The following is a 20,050-nucleotide window of genomic DNA, read 5'->3' as shown; positions in this document are numbered from 1 at the left end:
TGTACTGCGCCTGCGCCCTGGGGGAAGAGTCTCTGGTCAGGGTTTTATGCTGCAGGAAGCACCATGGCGGCTTCTAGGACGGCCTCACGGTCTCCTCGGGACATTGCCAACGTGATGCAAAGACTGCAAGGTAAGGGGCAGAGCTGTCGAGACTGGTTTTGTATTTTTAAGTACACCTTAAAGTTCAAATACCAGCTTCACTCAGGGTCTTTTCAATTTGCTTGCACTTTATTTCCATTTTAGGAGACTGCAAGGAATCACAAGGTGATGTCTCTTTTCCTAGTGTTTTCAGACTAGTCCCTGCTCTTTTCAGGTGCTGTCTTTTTCATGTTGCAAAAAGACAAAAATCGAGCTCTCTGTTTAGCTTGGTGTCTGCATTAGTGTGACCTTGACGGTTAGTCAGTGCCCTGTTGGGAATTCAGTGATGGTCAAACTGCCCTTCAGTCACCAAGGACGATTCCACACTGTGACCATGCACAAGGTTATGATGATGGTGACAAAGATTGTACACTCTGGTCAAATAAGTCAACCAGTAGTTTACTTATCCCAGCTAGAAAGCCCTACGAGATCTAGAAAGTCTTTAAGGAAAATCAGGCAATGAGGCCCAAAGGGTTTATGACATGACAAGACTAACAGTGAGGGGCAGCGTGTGGATGGGAACCACATTCCCCACCACTGTTTTTTCTCTAACAGCAAATGATGTTCTAGAAGAGAATTAGCCCTGAAATGTTCTGGCAGCTTATGGATTAATTCTGTAATGAATAAATTATGCAATTAATAACATCATTATGAATTAAACACACATTTAAACATGTATATTCCTTAAACCATGGAAATAATCATCTGTCAGATTATGAAAATATCGCTTCCTTGTCACCACCCTAATGCTGTCTCTCCCCAGCTTCAGAAGTATATTTTTAGAGACAAAAATAGCCAGATTTAACAGAGTTCTTTTCTAGTCTTTGTTAAGAGAGCTTAAAAGTAATGCTACACTTGGCTTGTTGTTTTTCTAGTCTTTCCAGCAAGTGATCATTGTGGTTTGGCACCACAGCCATCATATTAATCTCTAACAGTCCCACTTTCTCGGCTTTACAATGTATTTGATGTGCATAGCGGTCATTTCCAGTGAAGAGCTCTTGACTTTCAAATACAGATGAGACTGTGGATAGTCACAGCTCAGGGCATGCTCTCAGCTATAGAAAGCCAGGGAGTTTCTTCATGATTGACCAGGGACCACTTATTTCACTGAAACTTCTGTAATCACAAGGATCCTGCTCATTTTGGTTGATTGTCTTGGGCTGATTTTTGATGCTTTAGTTCCAGTGGTGCTTGTTCCACATTTATTGTTGGAAGACCTCATTGTCATGCCAGAAAGAGCCTGGTGGTACGAAAGATCAGATCCTTGCTGAATATGTGGGCACAGACCTCCTCAGTAAGCTAAAAAAAAAAAAAAAAAAACCCTCTGATTGGGACTACACAATGCCAAGGGTCTCCACCTGAAGTTGTACATCTTTATTTGGGGAGATCGAGTGAATTCAGAACGTAGAGTTCCATTTTTCTGTCGGTGTCTGTCTTTGCTGCTTCCTGGGCACAAACTCCTGAACCATTTTGTGCCTCAGTGACCTCATTTATGAAATGATAAGAAGGAGCCTAGCAAGTCCCTTACAAAACTGTGGGGGAGATAATTAGGTAATAAAGCAGATTTTCCTTTGAGTCTATTAAATGTGAAAATTCTCTGGGTGACATATATATATAACACACACATACACACACAATTAAACAAAATTGTAGAGACTAAATTTGAAAAAAATTCAGAATCAGATTACGATTCTATGAATAGCTTACTCTTTATTCTTATTTTGATTTGAATGAAATTTTTTTTACTAAGGTAGTGGTTGGCATAAGAGGAGCGGGAAGAGGACTGATGCCTTAGTGTTTTATTATTTTCTGTAATGTATAGATAAGTGGTTTTTCTTGAAAGGTATGTGGAGTGGGGGAAAACACTGGAGCCCCACTCCCCTCCCAAATCTGGACTGTGACAGTGGATGTCCTATGTAACATCTGGGCATTTTGGGACCCCATTTTTAAAATGTGCTCTGTTCTCACTCTGGATTGTTTCAATATCAGTGAGATGATGATAAAAGGTCCTTTAAAAATCATAAATAGTGTCATCTGGTGAGGTGTTCAAATGGTCATGGAAGAAAAGCGGATTAGGAGGCATAAGCTTGATAATTTGTTGCAATTTTTTCTAGCCATGCAGACTTGAGAACAAATGTTAATGGTTTTATATATTACATTCCAACTAAAACTAGTAATTTTATTATATAATAAAGTGACTATACTCACTGTATTACTTTCCCCTTTCTAGTAAAAGAAAGAATTATAACATGTCAAAGGCTATCTGACTAACTAGAACAATAAACTTTAATCATTCAATAGAAGACAAAATTAATGAGCACTAGATATTTATCATTAGTTTTTAGCATCAGTTATTTTATATGTATACATATATGTTACATATATGTTTTATATATATATATATATATATATATAATTATTATTATTATTAATGGCAACAGAGTATAAGGTCTGCAGTGCCCTAAGATGCAATGGGTCTAGGCTACAGCGGTGGAAACACATCGTAGAAGTGAAAGAGATCTGGTGGCTCTATCTGTCGGCATATAGATCTGCTGGGTTGCTTGTGCTGATTCAACTGGCTAGGTCTGTGTCTCCCATGCATCTCACTCCTCATTGTGTATCCTACTGATGCTTGGGAGTCCAAACAAGAATCAACCTCCCTGGACAGAAGAGACCTGTTTTCTGTCGAAAGTATTTAGTGATTCTTCTTGCCTGCTAGAACCTCCAAACCAGTGACCGTGGTGCTAATAAATGGAGGGCTGGCATTATCGCCCAGATAATTGTGACAAATGAGGGAATATGTTTGAGGAAAAATCTGTTACCTTAAATAGAATCAGAGTTGCTGTTTGCAAAGTTCAAATCCATAAGAACATTCTTCTAGAATCCCCTTTTCTTTGCTTAGAGTGATAATCCAAGCAACTAATGTCCCCCCCTGCCTTGGGTTTTCTTGTCATATCAGATCTGTGTATAATTAATAAAAATCATGTAGCTTTGAATAGCGGCAACTTGGATTTGCTCTCTTGCTTATTTGGTTCACAACCATAATTGTTGACTGTTTTTCTGCTTTTAATTTTTATTTCTACTGCTAGGGAATTGAAGCACACACAGATTGCTCCGTGATTTAGCTGCTACTGTAGCAGTTCAATATTTCACCTTTGCCAATATTTGTGCTTGTTTGAGCATAATGTTTTAGGCTGGGATTCTGAATTATGGATGAGCAGGCCTACTGCAATGCAGAGTTTCATTTGCTAAGAATAATGAATGTTTCTGTAACTTTCATCAATTTAAATATAACCTTAAAAGCAAATACAAGGCAATAAAATAATAGAGGAGTATTACAATTTTAAATGCTCTTTAAAGGCTACGGGGACCCATTTCATGGTGGCTTATGGAGTGCCTTTAGTTTTTAGTCATATCAGAAAAAAAATGAATGTCTGAACTCCTAAAATTATAAATCTCTTTAGGATACTGACAATAACTTTGTAAATTTCATCATGTTGCTGCATAACATCTGCTTATAAAAGATTTGTTGAGTAGCTTTTGTCAAATAAATACATTTTCTTCATTTGAAGATAATCTGTCAAAGTTTAAGGATTTTTAAATTAACATATTTAAATGTTTATAAGATAGAGCAGTATCCATGCAGTCTTATAGAGTGAAAAGATTCAAAATGGGCATACAACTGTGTCATATAGAGATTACTTGGATAAAAAAGGAGGATTATTGACTATAAGTCGAGTTTTTATTTTTAAATCTGTGAATCAATTCAAAGAAAAAGAAATGAGAAAAGGGATGAATATGTACTATTGGAGATATATCCAAGAAGTTTGCTAACTGCTCAGTAAAAGATAATCATGGCCTCCCTCTAAAATTGCTTTTGTGACCAACTTTAAATTCTTTTGGTTAAATATAATATTTCCTATAAATCCATTATACTGTAAAAGAAAACCTCAGACTAACAGAAAGATTAACTGAAAAGTAGAATCAGTAATAATAAATAGTGATATTTTTTGGTATTTTAAATTTTTTAAATTTTAATTCAGTTTAGTTAACATATAGTGTAGTATTGGTTTTAGGAGTAGAATTTAATGACTCATCTAAAGCGCATCTCCCATTTAGTGTATCCCCCACCTGCCTCCCCTCTAGCAATCCTCAGTTTGTTCTTAATATTTAGGATCTTTTATGGTTTGCCTCCTTCTCTGTTTTTATCTGATTTTAATATTTTTCCTTCCCTTCCACTATGTTCCTCTGTTTTGTTTCTTAACTTCCACATATGAGTGAAATCATATGGTATTTGTCTTTCTCTGGCTGACTTAATTCACTTAGCATAATGCTCTCTGTTCCATCCAAATTGTCGCAAATGGAAAGATCTCATTCTTTTTTTGATGGCTGAGTAATATTCCACTATAGCTGTCTGTCTATCTGTCTATACTACATTTTCTTTACACATTCATCAGTCAATGGACATTTGATCTCTTTCCATAATTTGGCTGTGTTTGATAGTGCTGCTGTAAACACTGGGATGCATATGTCCCTTTGAATCAGCATTTTTGTATGCTTTGGGTAATTATCTAGTAATGAATTTGCTGGGTCATAGGGTAGTTCAATTTTTAACTTTTTGAGGAAACTGTATACTGTTTTCCAGAGTGGTTGCACCAGTTTATGTTCCCAACAACAGAGCGTGATGGTTTCCTTACCCCTGCATCCTTGCCAACATCTGTTGTTTCCTGAGTTGTTAATTTTTGCCATTTTGATAGGTGTGAGGTGGTATCTCATTGTGGTTTTGATTTGTATTTCCTGAATGCTGAGCGATGCTGAGCATATTTTCATATGTCTGTTGGCCATTTTTATGTCTTCTTTGGAGAAATACCTGTTCACGTCTTCTGCCCATTTCTTAATTGGATTGTTTATTTTCAGGGTGTTGATTTTGACTAGTTCTTTATAGATTCTGAATATTAGCCCTTATTCAATATGTCATTTGCAAATATCTTCTTCCATTCCATAGGTTCCCTTTTAGTTCTGTTGATTGTTTCCTTCACTGTGCAGAAGCTTTTTATCTTGATGATAAAATAGTTCATTTTGCTTTTATTTCCCCTGCCTCTAGAGACATGTCTGGTAATCAGTCCCTGTGGCCGAGGTCAAAGAGGTTGCTCCCTGTGTTCTGCTGTAGTATTTTAATGGTTTCCTGTCTTACATTTAGGTCTTTCATCCATTTTGAATTTATTTTTGTGTATGATGTAATACAGTGAGCCAGTTTTATTCTTCTGCATGTCACTGTCCAGTTTTTCTAACACCATTTGTTGGAGAAACTGTCTTTTTTCCACTGGATGTTCTTTCCTGCTTTGTTGCAAATTAGTTGGTAATACAGTTGAGAGTCCATTTCTGAGTTCTCTATTCTGTTCCATTGACCAATGTGTCTGTTTTTGTGCCAGTACCATACTATCTTGATGATTACAGCTTTGTAATACAGCTTGAAGTCTGGGACTGTGATGCCTCCCAGTTTGATTTTCTTTTTCAACATTACCTTGGCTATTCAAGGTCTTTTCTGGCTCCATACAAATTTTATGATTGTTCCAGTTCTGTGAAAAATGCTGGTGTTATTTTGACCAAGATTGCATTGATTGTGCAGATTGCTTTGGCCAGTTAGACATTTTAATAATATTTGCTCTTCAAATCTATGAGCATGGAATATTTTTCCATTTCCTTGTATCTTCTTCAGTTTCTTTCATAAGTGTTCTATTGTTTTCAGCATACAGAACTTTTACCTCTTTGTTAGGTTTATTCCTAGGTATCTTATGGTTTTTGGTGCAATTATAAATGAGATTGATTCCTTGATATCTCTTTCTGCTGCTTCATGATTAATGTATAGAAATGCAAAAAATTTATTTATATTTATTTTGTATCTTGCAACTTTTTTGAATTCATGTATGAGTTCTAGCAACTTTCTGGTGGAGTCTTTGGGTTTTCTACATAGAGTGTCATTAATCTTCAAATAATGAAAGTTTGATTTCTTCCTTGCTGATTTGCATGCCTTTATTTCTTTTCATTGTCTGATTTCTGAGGCTAGGACTTCCAGTACTATATTGAACAACAGTGGTGAGAGTGGACATCCCTGATATGTTCCCGACCTTAGGAGAAAACTGTGTTTTTCCCCTGTTAAGAATGATATTTACTATCATTTTAGGGATTTTCATATATAGTTTTTATGATATTGAGATATGTTTCCTCTATCCCTGATTTCTTTAGGGTGTTTACCAAGAGTGGATGCTGTATTTTTTCAAATGCTTTTTCTGCATCTACTGAGAGGATCATGTGGTTCTTTTCCTTTCTTTTATTAATGTGTTGTATCATGTTGATTTTCAGATAGTGAAACACCCCCTGCAGCCCAGAAATGAATCCCACTTGATCGCCGTGAATAATCCTTTTAATGCACTGTTGATTTGATTAACTAGTTAGTATCTTGTTGAGAATTTTTGCCTCCATGTTCATCAGGGATTTTAGCCCATAATTCTCCTTTTTAGTGGGGTCTTTGTCTGGTTTTGTAATCAAGGTAATGATGTGCACATAGAATAAGTTTAGAAGTGTTCTTTCCACTTCTATTTTTTTTTGGAAGAGCTTCAGAAGAATACTTATTAATTCTTCTTTATATGTTTGGTAGAATTCCTCTGGGAAACCATCCAGTGCTGGACTCTTGTTTGTTGGGAGACCTTGATTACTGATTCAGTTTCTTTACTGGTTATGGGTCTAATCAAATTTTCTATTTCTTTGTGTTTCAGTTTTGGTGGTTTATATGCTCCTATATATGCATTTCTTCCAGATTACCCAATTTGTTGGCATGTAATTGCTCATAAAATTCTAATTGTTTGTATTTCTGCTGTGTTGATTACAATCTCTCCTCTTTCATTTGTGGTTTTATCTACTTGGGTCCTTTCTTTTTGATAAGTCAGCTAGGAGTATATCAGTTTTTTTAATTCTTTCAAAGAACCAACTTTTAGTTTTGTTGATTTGTTCTACTGGGTTTTTTAAATCTCTGTCATTTATTTCTGCTCTAATCTTAATTATTTCTCTTCTTCTGATAGCTTTAGGCTTATTTGTTGTTCTTTTTCTAGTTTCTTTAGGTGTAACGTTAAGTCATGTATTTGAGACTTCTTCTTGAGGAAGGCCTGTATTGTTATATACTTCTCTTAGGACCACCTTTACTGTGTCCCAAAGGTTTTGGACTATGGTGTGTTCATTTTCATTTGCTTTCATGTATTTTTTAAATTTTATCTTTAATTTTCTAGTTAACCCATTCATTTTTTATTGAATGTTCCTTTTTTTAAAAAGATTTTATGTATTTATTTTACAGAGAGAGAGTGAGAGAGCACAAGCAGGGAGAGCATCAGAGGAAGAAGGAGAAGCAGACTCCCCACTGAGTAGGGACCCCAATGTGGGGATCGATCCCAGAACTCTGGGATCATGACCCGAGCTGAAGGCAGATACATAACTGGCTGAGCCACCCAGGTGCTCCTTTAGTAGGATATTCTTAAATCTCCATGTATTTGTGGTCTTTCCAAATTTTTTCTTGTGATTGACTTCACGTTTCATAGTGCTGTGGTCTGAAAATATGCATGATACAGACTCAGTCTTTTTGTATTTGTTGTTCTGGTTTGTGACCCAGTGTGTGATGTATTCTGGACAGTGTTCCATGTGCACTTAAAAATAATGTATATTCTGCTGTTTTAGGATGTCCATCTGGTCCAGTGTGCCATTCAAAGCCATTATTTCTTTGTCAATCTTCTGCTTAGATGATCTGTACATTGCTGTGAGCGGGGTTGTTAATGTCCCCCCTCCATTATCATAATATTATCGAGTTTCTTTATGTTTGTTTTAATTGATTTATATATTTGGCTGCTCCAAGTTGGAGACATAAAAACTTACAATTGTTAAGATCTATTGGATAGACTCCTTTATTATCATATAGTGCTTATCTTCATCTCTTATTACAGTCTTTGGTTTAAAATCTAGTTTGTCTGATATAAGTATTGCTGCTCTAGCTTTCTTTTGGTGTCCATTAGCATGATAGATAGTTCTCCACTCACTGAATTTCAATAAGGAGTTGTCTTTGGGTCTAAAATGAGTCTTTAATAAGCAACATAGTGATGGGTCTTTTTTTTTTTTTAACCCATTCTGATAACCCTATGTCTTTTGATTGGAGTATTTAATCCATTTACATTCAGAGTAATAGTTGACAGATAGGAATTTAGTGCCATTATATTACCTGTAAAGTTGCTGTTCCTATAGGTTGTCTTTGTTCCCTTCTAGTCTTTGTTGCTTTTGGTCTCTCCTACTCAAAAGGTATCTTTTAATAAATCTTGCAGATCTGGTTTAGTGTTCATGAACTCCTTTAGTTTTTGCTTGTCTTGGAACCTCTATCTCTCTCCTTCTATTCTGAATGACATCTTTGTTGAATATAGTATTTTTGGCTGCATATTTTTCCAATTCAACAAGCTGAATATATCATGCCACTCTCTTCTGGCCTGCCAAGTTTCTGTGGATGGTCTTCTGTCAACCTATGTGTCTAGCCTTGTAGTTAAGGACTCTGTGTCCCTAGGTGTTTTGAGAATTTTCTCTTTATCTTTGTATTTTGTGAATTTTACTATGCTGTGTCTTGGTGTTGATCTGTTTTTGGTGATTTGGAGGGGAATTCTCTGTGTCTTTTGGACTCGAATGACTGTTTCTTTCCCCATATTAGGGAAGTTTTCAGCTATAATTTGTTCAAATAAACTTTCTGACTTTTTTTCCTGCTCTTCTTCTTCTGGGACTCCTATGATACAGATATTATTGTGTTTTGTGGAATCACTGAGTCCCCTCAGTCTATATTTGTGATCTGAGTTTTCTTTCCCTCTTCTTTTCAGCTTTATTATTTTCGATAATTTTATCTTCTGTTTTACCTGTTTGTTCCTCTGCTTCTTCCATCCTTGTTGTGATTACATCCAGTCAGTTTTGCATCTCAGTCATAGCATTTTTAAATTTTGGCCTGACTAGTTTTTAGGTCTTTTATCTCTATAGCTAGGGTTTCTCTGGTGTCTTCTATTCTTCTTTCAAGCCTAGCTAGTATTCTTATGAATGTTGTTCTAAATTCCTGTTCATATATATTGCTTATATCTGTTTTATGCAAATCCCTAGCTGTGATTTCTTCTAGATCTTTCTTTTGTGGAGAATTCCTCCACCTTGTCATTATGTCTAGGTTTCTGTCTTTTGTGTGTTATGGAAGCTTGTTATGTTTCCTGCTCCTGAGAATAATGCTATATTAAGGAGTCATACACTATCTAGGGCCTGGTGCTTCAGAAAGTGTTTCTGGTGGGTGCTGTGTGCTCACTGTTAATGTATTTTCACTGCTCTTTCCCAGAGGCAGTCCTCTGCAGAGTTCCTCCTTACCTACAATGGGGAATGTTTGGGACCTTTAACTAGGTGTGCTTTGATTTGTTTGTTAAGGTAAGCCTGGAGGGAGAAAAACCCAATCCAATAGAGAAAAGGAAAAGGAACAGAAAAGCAAACAAACAGATAGACAAAACAGATAAACAAAAAACTATAAGCCTGATTCCAAAGAAAAAAGAAATAAAATTAAATTTAAAAAATAATTACAAAACAACAACAACAAAAAGTCTGGTCCTATTTCCACCAGAACCAAAGCTACTGGTTTGGAATACTCTGTGATCAGTAGACTTGGTACCTGTGGTGGGGCCTGTGATGGTCTTCTGAGGGAGAGGCCTGATGTGCTGGCTCCCAGTCAGACCTGCCCTAGTAAAGATTCCCCTGCAGTGTGGAAGGAGGTGGAGTTTGGTGTAAAGGACCCCAGCCTCCACTGGAGGCACTGTGTTTCTCTCCGAAGTCTGACTATGCTGGTGGGCTTGGTGGGGAAGGGGTGGAAGATGGTGTCACCCGGCATTCTCTTCCCAGTGGAGGGAAACTCACAGCCCCTGATGTTCAGGAGGCCCTCACAGAAAACAAAACATTCTCCCCTGCTGTGTCTCAGGCTTTCATTAGATCCATGCCCTCAACCTGTCTGTGCCCAGGCCATCTGGGGCCCAACTGGGGCCTGGTGTTACAGTTCTCCTGTGTTTTATCTCTGGCCAACTGATGGGTTCAAAACTCCGAATCTTAAATAACCCAGGAAGGCATGGACTTTATTCCTTCCTTGAGAGAAGAGCCTCACAGCACTGCGCCTGGCACCATTCTATCTCAGAAAAACAGCTGCATGACTGCGCAGGTACCTGCGGTCTACAGTGAAACATAGCAAAAAACTGTAACCACGTTATCTGCCCTGTGCATGCACCTCTGTCCCCTTCTATTCTAGGGCTACACACTGGTGCCCAGTGGGCCTCTTGTCCTTAGGCAATATACACTCTTCCAAGTGTGCTCCAGGATGGGGAGCATTCTCTCTCAGTACAACCCAGGGTAGCCCACACTGTGGCATCTTGCTTGAATCCTACATGCTGATCTCTCTCCTGCTCCCTTTCTCTCTCCCTGACTTCTTTCCGTGAAAAGGGCTCCCTCTCCTCTGTGGCACCACAGCTTTTCTTGCCCCCAGTTTACATTTCTGAACCTCACATCTGTTATGTTCTTTTCCTCCAATTGTGCAGATTGCTTCCTTAATCCTCAGATCGATTTCTTCATTGTTCAGAATGATCTGATGTTGATCTAGTTGTGTTTGAAGGGTGAGGCAATGTCAGGGCCCCCAGCTACTCTGGCATCTTAACTCCTCCCCTTTAATTTAACATGAAATAAGCATCGGGAAAGGAAAGGCTCACCCTTTATGATGATTCTGGGATTTTTTTTAGAGTGCTTTGAGAGATTAAGTTCTAAATTTTATTGCTCTGACTTAATGACTCTCCTTATTAAACCTCAAAATATTGTCAAAAATCCATCTATTGTATTTAGATTGAAATTCTCTTTTTGCTTTAATCTTTCTTCCTGTAATGAATGTTGTATGCTAGTCCCTCAGGTTTAAATATTAAGCAAAACTCAGCACAAGACAATGATCATTTACTTATATTTTGGAATATCATGGTTAAATAAATATTTAATGAATAAATGGATAATTCACAATCCCTAAATTAATGAGTTGAAAATGAAATTAGTCAGGACACATGTAAAAGCAAAGGGGAAAAAAAAAACCAAACTGAGTCCTACTTTACTTGCCCTCTTTAAAAGAAATTTTTTATCTGAGTTTTATTTTTAATTAAACTTGATTTCTGACCATAAAATCAGTGTAAGGACACATATAAAACCTGAACAGTTTCCCATGTTGACCTCTCAGATGTATGTGTTTTTTTGCTTTGCTTTTTTCCTCATTTAATTTTATTAACATTTAAAAAACATTTTTACCTTGTGGCTCCTCGTAGCTCATCAGTTAAGTATCTGACTCGATTTTGGCTCAAGTCATGATCTCAGGATCATGAGATCAAGCTCGGTGTTGAGCTCCGTGCTCAGTGGGGAGTCTACTTCAGATTGTATGTTTCCATCTTCTTCTGCCCCTCCCCCTGCTCACACACACTCTCTCTCTAAAAGATAAATAAAATAAGTCTTAAAAAAAACAAAAAAACTTTTTTTATCTTATGTCTTCCATTTTTCGCTTATGTCAGTTCTAGGTTCCCATACCCTCTACTCATTTATCTGTTGTATTCCCTTTTTTCCCCTAGTTTTTGTTTAAATTCTAGTTAGTTGACGTTTATGGTAAAATTGGTTTCAGGTATAGAATTTAGTGATTCATCGCTTACATATAACAACCAGCTCTTATGGGGTGCCTGAGTGGCTCAATCAGTTAAGTGTCTGACTCTTGATTTTGGCTTAGGTCATGATCTCAGGGTTCTGGGATTGAGCCCTGCCTGGGGCTCCATGCCAAGCGGGGAGTTGGCTTGAGGATTTTCTCTCTCCCTCTCTCTTTGCCCTTCCCTTGGCTGAAATGTTCTCTCTCTCGCTAATAAATTAATTAATTAAAAGCAAAACAACCAGTGCTTATTATGTGTTGCTTTTTAATTTGAATGCTTTAAAAATATTTTTTCCTTCCTAATGGTATAGTACATGTTCATATTACTTTTAAATGCATTGAAGTATTCACATTTGAATAATACCCTGTCCTTCAAGCCTTTCTATTTGTAGAGCCATTTTATCTATCGCACATCATGGAGAAAGTGCCGGAGGCTTTCGGGATTTTCAAAGGCCTGCACAAGTATTAGCTCTCAGATAGAAAAAGAAAACTGCTAAATCAAAATTAACAGAGGCTTACAAATTCTAAATTTATGTCAACTAGTCAAATATAAATCAAGTTAATTCAAAAATTATGTATTATATGTGTAAATATATTTAAATATGCGGTTTGGGTGTACTTCATTGCTCTTGATATAGTGTGTGGCAGACGCCTAAATATGAGTATCTGAGGCCTACAGGTAGAACATAAAGCATTCCTACACATTGCTTTCAAATTAATTCTTCTTAAAATACCACTTAATTTTATTACTTCTGTGATGAAAATCTTCCTTCACTTCTTGACCTCCCTATTAATGTCCCAATTTCTTGACTTGGCTTCCTTATTCAAACTTCATCTTAACTGCCCAACATTTGTCTCCTCTAGCTCCCCTACTTATCCCTAGATTGATGCCAAATTCCGTGACGTGAAATGCTCTCAAGATGTCCTGACTCTTCTCTGTCCTTCTGGGGCACTTCCAGAAATGAGCTCTGTTGATTGCTCCTAAAACTTGACTTACCTGCAAGGGTTGACTTAAATTCGGCCTCCTCCAGGAAGGCTCTATTGCTGATATAATCAGAATTTCTGTCTAAATCCCTTTTGCACTTTGTAGCACTATTACTGAAATTATCTAGTATTGCTTCGCATTATGTTACATGTATGTGGCTAACCCACCCACTCAGAATATAATCACCTTGAAGGCAGAAATTGGGTCAAATTCAGATCAGTGCCCTACACATTGACTATGCAGTGCATTTCAATGTGGATACTCCATAAGTACTTGTTGAGTGAATACAGTATAAATACATAATATCATATTGTTTTTCCGTGGTGGAAGCAGGGCGACCAGGAGGGGGATAATTTGGGTAAGTCACAAGAGAGATTAGAGTGGCGTGGACTAGATGTTAAACAGTGGATGGGGAGAGAAGCAGGAAAAATCTAGATATATTTTGAAAGTAAATCTGAAATAATGTGCTCCTGGATTGGAGGTGGTGTATGAGAGAGAGGAAAAAATTTGGCCCCCTCATTTTTCATTTTGAAATGAGATGACAAATGACTGTTGGGAATAGGGTTGAGGAAAACTGAAAGCTTTTTTGGGGTGTGTTACATTTTAGAAGACTGTCAGATAGCCCAGAAAGTAGCTGGGTATATATGACTGTAGAGATCAAGGGAGAGGACACAGCTGGAGAAAACATTTGGAGATCCTAAGCACACAGGCAGAATTTAAAGCTGTGCACTTGATTGACACCACCCAGAGAACAAGGATGTAGGAAAAAAAGGTTTGGAACACAAAGCATCAACCATTAGTGGTAAGGGAAGGAGGAGAGTTCCACATAAGAGACCAAGAAGCTGCAGCCTATGTGGTAAGAAAAAGAGGAGAGAAGGAAGATCTGGAAGCCAAGAGAAGAGTTCAAGGAGGGAGTGATCAAGTGTGTGTTAATGCTGTTAACATTCTTGATATGTTCCTGCTTCCAAATGTTTATGGTCTAAAAAAAGATTATGTGCTTATATATATAAATATCAGGGCTGAGTGAGCCAAGTACATATGCATATAGTTTCAAATTCATTTCTGAAGGAGTAAAATAATAGTCCTGTGCATTTCCCAGAAAGACTTGCAAAATTCTTAGAAGCTAATTGGGTAGGAGCAATTCCTTAAGAATTTATTAAATATAAGTCTGTACTTCATGTAGAGCCCAATCAGAAATGCATCCTAAGAATAAAATGTCTCTCCCTATGACCCTAATAAGTCCTCCATTCGTATGGAGCAGGGGCCCTGCTGTGAACTGACAGATGGTCCTCATGAGAACAGTGCTTCCACTGATGCCATTTTATGTGTGACTGTTGCATCCCAACGCCTTCTTTCCTTGTGTACTTCCTCCCCTCACAAATTTCCACTTGCACCCCGTGACATATTTTTCTAGGTTCTTTCCACATAATAAAATTAATAACATTCTTCTCGTGTTTTGGAGAAAATCTCTTGGAGTCAGTGTCATGTATTTTCATTGTTTTTGTCATTGTTTAATTAGTTTCTCCAGGGCATACTTTCTTGAAAAGAAACGAGAAAGCATGGCATTATAAGTGTTTGGATTTTCTGAAACATACTGAGGACTCAGATTTTCTCTCCATCAAGAGTAGAATGCTACCCTTCCCCAAAGTACTGTACCTGAATTTGGGAAAATTGCATTTGTATTGAGGGAAACTTGCAGTACTGGTAGTTCTTTAACCCCACTTTTGTTGGATCCCACTGGGGCCTTGGGGTAACCTCTGGCAAGGATGAAGACCACACCGGTGCCCATGAACTTTAGTTCCATTAGTGTATATTTAGGGCGATAGTTACCCATAAAGGGAGAAAAATACTAGACTCTAAATTTCATGTGATGGGGCACCTGGGTGCCTCAGTTGGTTAAGCAGCTCCTCTAGCTCAGGTCCTGATCGAGCCTAGGATCGAGCCCCATATCGGGCTCCCTGCTCAACGGGGAGTCTGCTTCTCCCTCTTCCTCTGCCCCTTCCCATGCTCACTCTCACCATCTCAACTAACTAAATAAAATCTTAAAAAAATTTTTCATGTGATAAATCCCTCCTGTATCTTAAGAGCCTTACAAAAAAACAGTTCATGTTCTGAGTAATTATTTTTTCTTTTATTTTCTTTCTAATTGAGGCTGATGAGACTATTGATGCATTCTTTACATGGTATTCACCCTAAATACAGAGTTCCTGTTCAATGCATGACACTCTCTCATTTAATTAAGCAATTATTATTCACAGGTAGTCAGGAAACATGCACTTATTTGAACAAGTAAGAAGACACCATATAAGAATAGATGCAACTTTGTCATAATGCTGAGAATAAGCAGATCATAACTTTTTGTTTGTTTCTATTTAAATAAATGAATGGAAATATCTGGGAGAAGGAAAATTTGGTGACTGCCTCAAATAGGGTCTAGTCCAAATGATTTATGTAAGATTTTGAATTCCTTAGATATAGTGAAGTTTGCTTCAGTATTTTTAAAATGGTTTCTATGGTAACTTATGTCCTTTTTTTTTTTTTTCATTGTTCAGAATGACCTTTTGCATCAAACACAAACAATTCCTTCCTTTACTGATATTAATCTTTCATGTTTAGTAAACACTGGTCTCCACCCATGTTTAAAAAAATTATTTACCTTGAATTTCACAATTGTTCTCCGTTCTTTTGCTTACTTTCTCCTCATGTGTCACCAACATTATTCACATGGCACTTTGAATCCCTTTTATCTGTTTATTCTTTATTGTACTACTGAGTTATTTACTAATTTGGGAAGACGCTTCAGATTTCCAGGACCGATCTTGTGTCTTTGTTTTTGTTACTGTTATTATTATTTTATGAGCCACAGTGTTCATTTTGCCAAGAATTAAAATAGTTACGTACTCACGGCCATTGTTTTCAGCTCCTTCACTTTTCTCAGAGCTCTCATAGGTTATCTCATTTTACCCCGCCGAGGTTGATAGGAGCATTCATTGCCTCAATAGTAAACAGCAAATGTAGACTTCTTACCCAGAAACTGTGTATTAAATTAGACTGTACCCTTGATATTGTAACAAGAGAGATCTTTCAAAATGTAACTCCGATTGTGTTCTTTTCCCTGTTTTTTTTTTTTTTTTTAAGATTTTATTTATTTGACAGAGGGAGATCACAAGTAGGCAGAGAGGCAGGCAGAGAGAGAGGGAAGCAGGCTCCCCAGGGAGCAGAGAGCCCAATGCGGGGCTTGATCCCAGGACCCCGGGATCATGATCTGAGCTGAAGGCAGAGGATTAACCCACTGAGCCACCCAGGCGGCCCCTTTTCCCTGTTTAAAAGCCTACAGTGATTCATCAAAACTTTCAAGATAAATTCATCACTCAAAAAGGATCTCTATCATCTGGCTCCTTTTAGTCTTCTGTCTTCGGGATCATCCTCCACTGATTAAATCGTGGTCTCAGACACTCTGAACACTTCTAGTTCTGCTCAAGCTGACTCTGATTTCACTTCCATGTCTTTTCATGTCCTCCACGACAGCCCCTCTTTTCCTTTTTTACTTACATGGGCTTTTACTCGGGCTTAAGACCCAGCTCAAACATTGCCTCCACTGTGAAGCCTACCCCAGCACCACCAGTCAAATTAAAAGGATTTCTTCTTTGTGCTCTGAACATGCTTTTATAAAAGTATTGATTACATCAGCTGATGGTTTTGTTTTTTTTTTCTTTCTGTGTCCCATTTGATTATTAGAATCTTGAGGTAGAGGCTCTTGTCTTACTCGACTTTGGATACCCAGTACTGAACATGAAACCTTAACATTTAGTAGGTACTCCGTTCATTCAAGTGTACATTCGTGCATTTAACAAATGTGTTTTGGGTGTCTACTGTGTCCAAGTCCTCTGCCTACTGATGTGAGCATGTACAAAGTTCTTATCCTCATGGAGCTGTAGTCTTACTGGAGTGATGTGATAGTTAATGAAAAATGTATACACTGGGTGATAGATATGATGATAGTAAGTACATGTTTGATGAATAAATTAAATTTCCCCAAAAACATGGAGTTGGAATTAATTGACCAGGGTGGCAGACTGTCGTGTGGCCCAAATTATTTTCTTTTTTTCTTAAAGATTTTATTTATTTATTTGACAGACAGAGATCACAAGTAGGCAGAGAGGCAGGTGGCGGTGGGGGGGGGGCGGGGAGCGGATCCCTGCTGAGCAGAGAGCCTGATGTGGGGCTCCATCCCAGGACCCTGAGATCATGACCTGAGCTGAAGGCAGAGGCTTTAACCCACTGAGCCACCCAGATGCCCCATATTTTCATGTAATCTTTGACTCTGCCTTTGCTGAAAACACTTAGTTGCTTTTTTGTTTTGTTTTGTTTTATATAGGGGAGTGTGGTTTAGATTGGAAAGGGACTTAGAGTGCATCATTTGATGTTCTTTATTTTGTAGATGAAGTAACAGAGTTCTAGAGCAGTAAAGTGACAAGCAAAAGTTATAAGTAGGTTTTTGAGGAATTCCAGTCTCTAACAGAATTGAGGGCTGACTCGATATTCATACATTACTGCATATTCCTTCAAGGTTATTCTTTTGCACAGTTGCTGGTGGTCACTGGATCATTGTGGGTAGGAGGCAAAAATGGCTACGTGATTTTTTAAATTTTGGCCCAGCTTAAAATCTTAACATAAAACTGTGTGGCCCCTTGTTCAACAGTTGTTAAGAATAATTAATAAGCAGCAGATCATTAAGCCATGTGTAGGGCCCATCTTAGTGCAGAGCCCTGTGCGATAGTCAAGTCACACACCAGTGAGGCTGGCATGAATAGATGAGACTTCGGAAACCTTGAGGCCCTAAGGATTTTAGAGCCATCATGAAAGGGAAATTGAGGTGGAAAAGGATGCAGAGAGGACGCAAATATCAGACAGCCCTCAGCTATCTCGAATTTGTATCAGGGATCAGTCATGTGTAAAAGGCAGGAGAAAAGAAGAGGACTGTCTCTCATCCTCAACTCAACACAAAGCTAGTCCTCAGGCACTACTGCTACTACTAGTCAGCTGCTCCCTGGGTTAACACATTGGGGGCCAGGGAACCTTTCTATCACTTACAACCTTACCTTTCTGGGTTCAAAATAACTTCTCACAAAAACAAATCCATGGCCTCTTAGTGAATTGAATTTGCTCATACATTGCACCAAAGAAAAGACCACTTTGAATATTAATTATTTTCATAGCCAGTTTTCTACCAAAAACACTTAGGTCATACTAAATAATCATCATGAGAAACTAGCAGTTATTTTTCTTATTTCTAGAAATATTCAAGCTAATTATATCCCTTTAATTTCTCTATCCTTATAATTAATAACACTATAGTCAAATTCATGAGAAATGTGATATATGGTATACAAAAAGATTTGGGGGAAATTTTTTGTCTTGACTTCGTCTTATTCAGTGAAGTTGTGGAAAATCCTTAAAGAGGGCATTACTGTTGTGTTTACAAGTCAAAAGGTGTTAAAACACTTGGCCGTGAAAGCATTGCCAAGTTCCTGGGTGTCCTACAGGAAGAGTCAGATATTTTGAGGTCATTTTGCATTCTAGTGTTACAATACTTCTTTATGTAATTTTGGTACCTACACCAATGCATAATTAATGACTTAAGTAAATTAATACAAGGCATCTTTAAATTTGACTAGAAACGTGTATACAGCTAGCACCCTTTAACAGTTTCTGTTTGGTTTTATACTTGTTTTCTGTGAAATATATGTGTCTCACCTTTGAGATAAAATGGCTCCTTTTCAAAATAATAACTCTCACAAGCACAACATTAATCAGATAAACAAAAAAAGAAAGCTATTTCCGACGTATTTTTTTTTTAAGATTTTATTTATTTACTTGACAGAAAGAGAGATCACGAGTGGGCAGAGAGGCAGAGAGAAAGGGGGAAGCAGGCTCCCTGCTGAGCAGACAGGCCGATGGAGGGGTTGGTCCCAGGACCCTGAGACCATGACCCGAGCTGAAGACAGAGGCTTAACCCACTGAGCCACCCAGGCACCCCCCACCGCCCCCGCAGATGTATTTTAAAGCTCTGCATAGTCTCTCCTTTTGATACTTTGTACTTTCAAAAAGAATAGTTTTATAACAATATTGAGTCTTAAAGATACTTGTATGGGGATGCCTGGGTGGTTCAGTTGGTTAAGCATCTGCTTTTGGCTCAGTCATGATCCCGGGGTCCAGGAATGGAGCCCTGCCTCAGCTCCCCACTAAGTGGAGAGTCTGCTTCTCCCTCTCCTCCCTGCTCATGCTCTTTCTCACTGTCTCTGTCACTCTCTCTCTCAAATAAATAAAATCTTTAAAAAAATATATACTTGTATGAGTTCAATATAATGATAGCAATGGTTGCATAAAACTTTATTAAATACCTATAAATATTTGGAAGATGGCAGTTATAGTAAAAATCCAACTTTGGCTATTTAACTATTGCCCATAAAAATATCTGCATTTTTTTAGATTTCCTAATTGATAATTAATGGTCAAAATCTAAGTGTTCCAGAAGACTTACAGAATTTCATAATTTTTGAGGAAAAAATCCCAGATGATCAACTTGTTTAATTCTAATTTTAAGGATAAATAATTGAGATTCCTAAAAATTAAATGACCTATGCAAAGCTGTGCATTTAGTTGAGGCAAAATAGGACCAGAATCTAGACTCTCTCCAGAGTTATGAAATTTTATGGAATTTTTCCCCTTGTGATAAAATTATATGGGTTTATTATTAAATATTGCCTTTTTGGCTCTGTTTTAAGTTGAAAAGCAAGATTTGTACTTAGTGTGTGCTTAGTTTATATAAAGTTATGTACTTTGTGTTTACCTCTAATTAGAGCACTTATTTCAAAGAGTTGGAGCTGTTGAGGGCATCGCCAATATCTTTTCAACTGCAAAATATGGTGAATGTTCACTAAATATTTGTTGAATGGTGTTAGTCAATTCAGAGAGAAGGAGATTTGTGGGGAGGAAAAGAGGGATCTTTAGTTCATCACTTTGTTTTTCAACTGCTTCAATGGGCTGTTGCAAAGATTTCTCTCTAGGTACAACTTACTTGCTGTGGTCACTTCAACTAATCAATATCAACTGTTAGGCTGTAGATTAAAATACAATGCTGTTCTCAAGGATACTTTTTCTTCTAAAAAGCT

At 37.6% G+C, this 20,050-nt stretch overlaps 1 protein-coding gene across 2 annotated transcripts in view; it reads left to right on the top strand.

The window, feature by feature from the left end:
* Positions 1–14: 14 nt before the first annotated feature.
* SYNE1 (spectrin repeat containing nuclear envelope protein 1) overlaps positions 15–20,050 on the top strand; it is a 451,046-nt gene continuing 431,010 nt past the window's right edge. For both annotated transcript variants that reach the window (XM_032836376.1, XM_032836375.1), the window contains exon 1: positions 15–130. In XM_032836376.1, the coding sequence (XP_032692267.1) occupies positions 64–130 (67 nt within the window). In that variant the 5' untranslated portion in view covers positions 15–63. The remainder of the gene's footprint in view (positions 131–20,050) is intronic.

Source organism: Lontra canadensis, unplaced genomic scaffold (genome assembly GCF_010015895.1).
Source record: "Lontra canadensis isolate GAN:19392208 unplaced genomic scaffold, GSC_riverotter_1.0 scaffold92, whole genome shotgun sequence".
Taxonomy (NCBI): Eukaryota; Metazoa; Chordata; class Mammalia; order Carnivora; family Mustelidae; genus Lontra; species Lontra canadensis.
The sequence above is the reverse complement of the archived record's forward strand: the minus strand, read 5'-3'. Positions and strand labels throughout refer to the sequence as shown.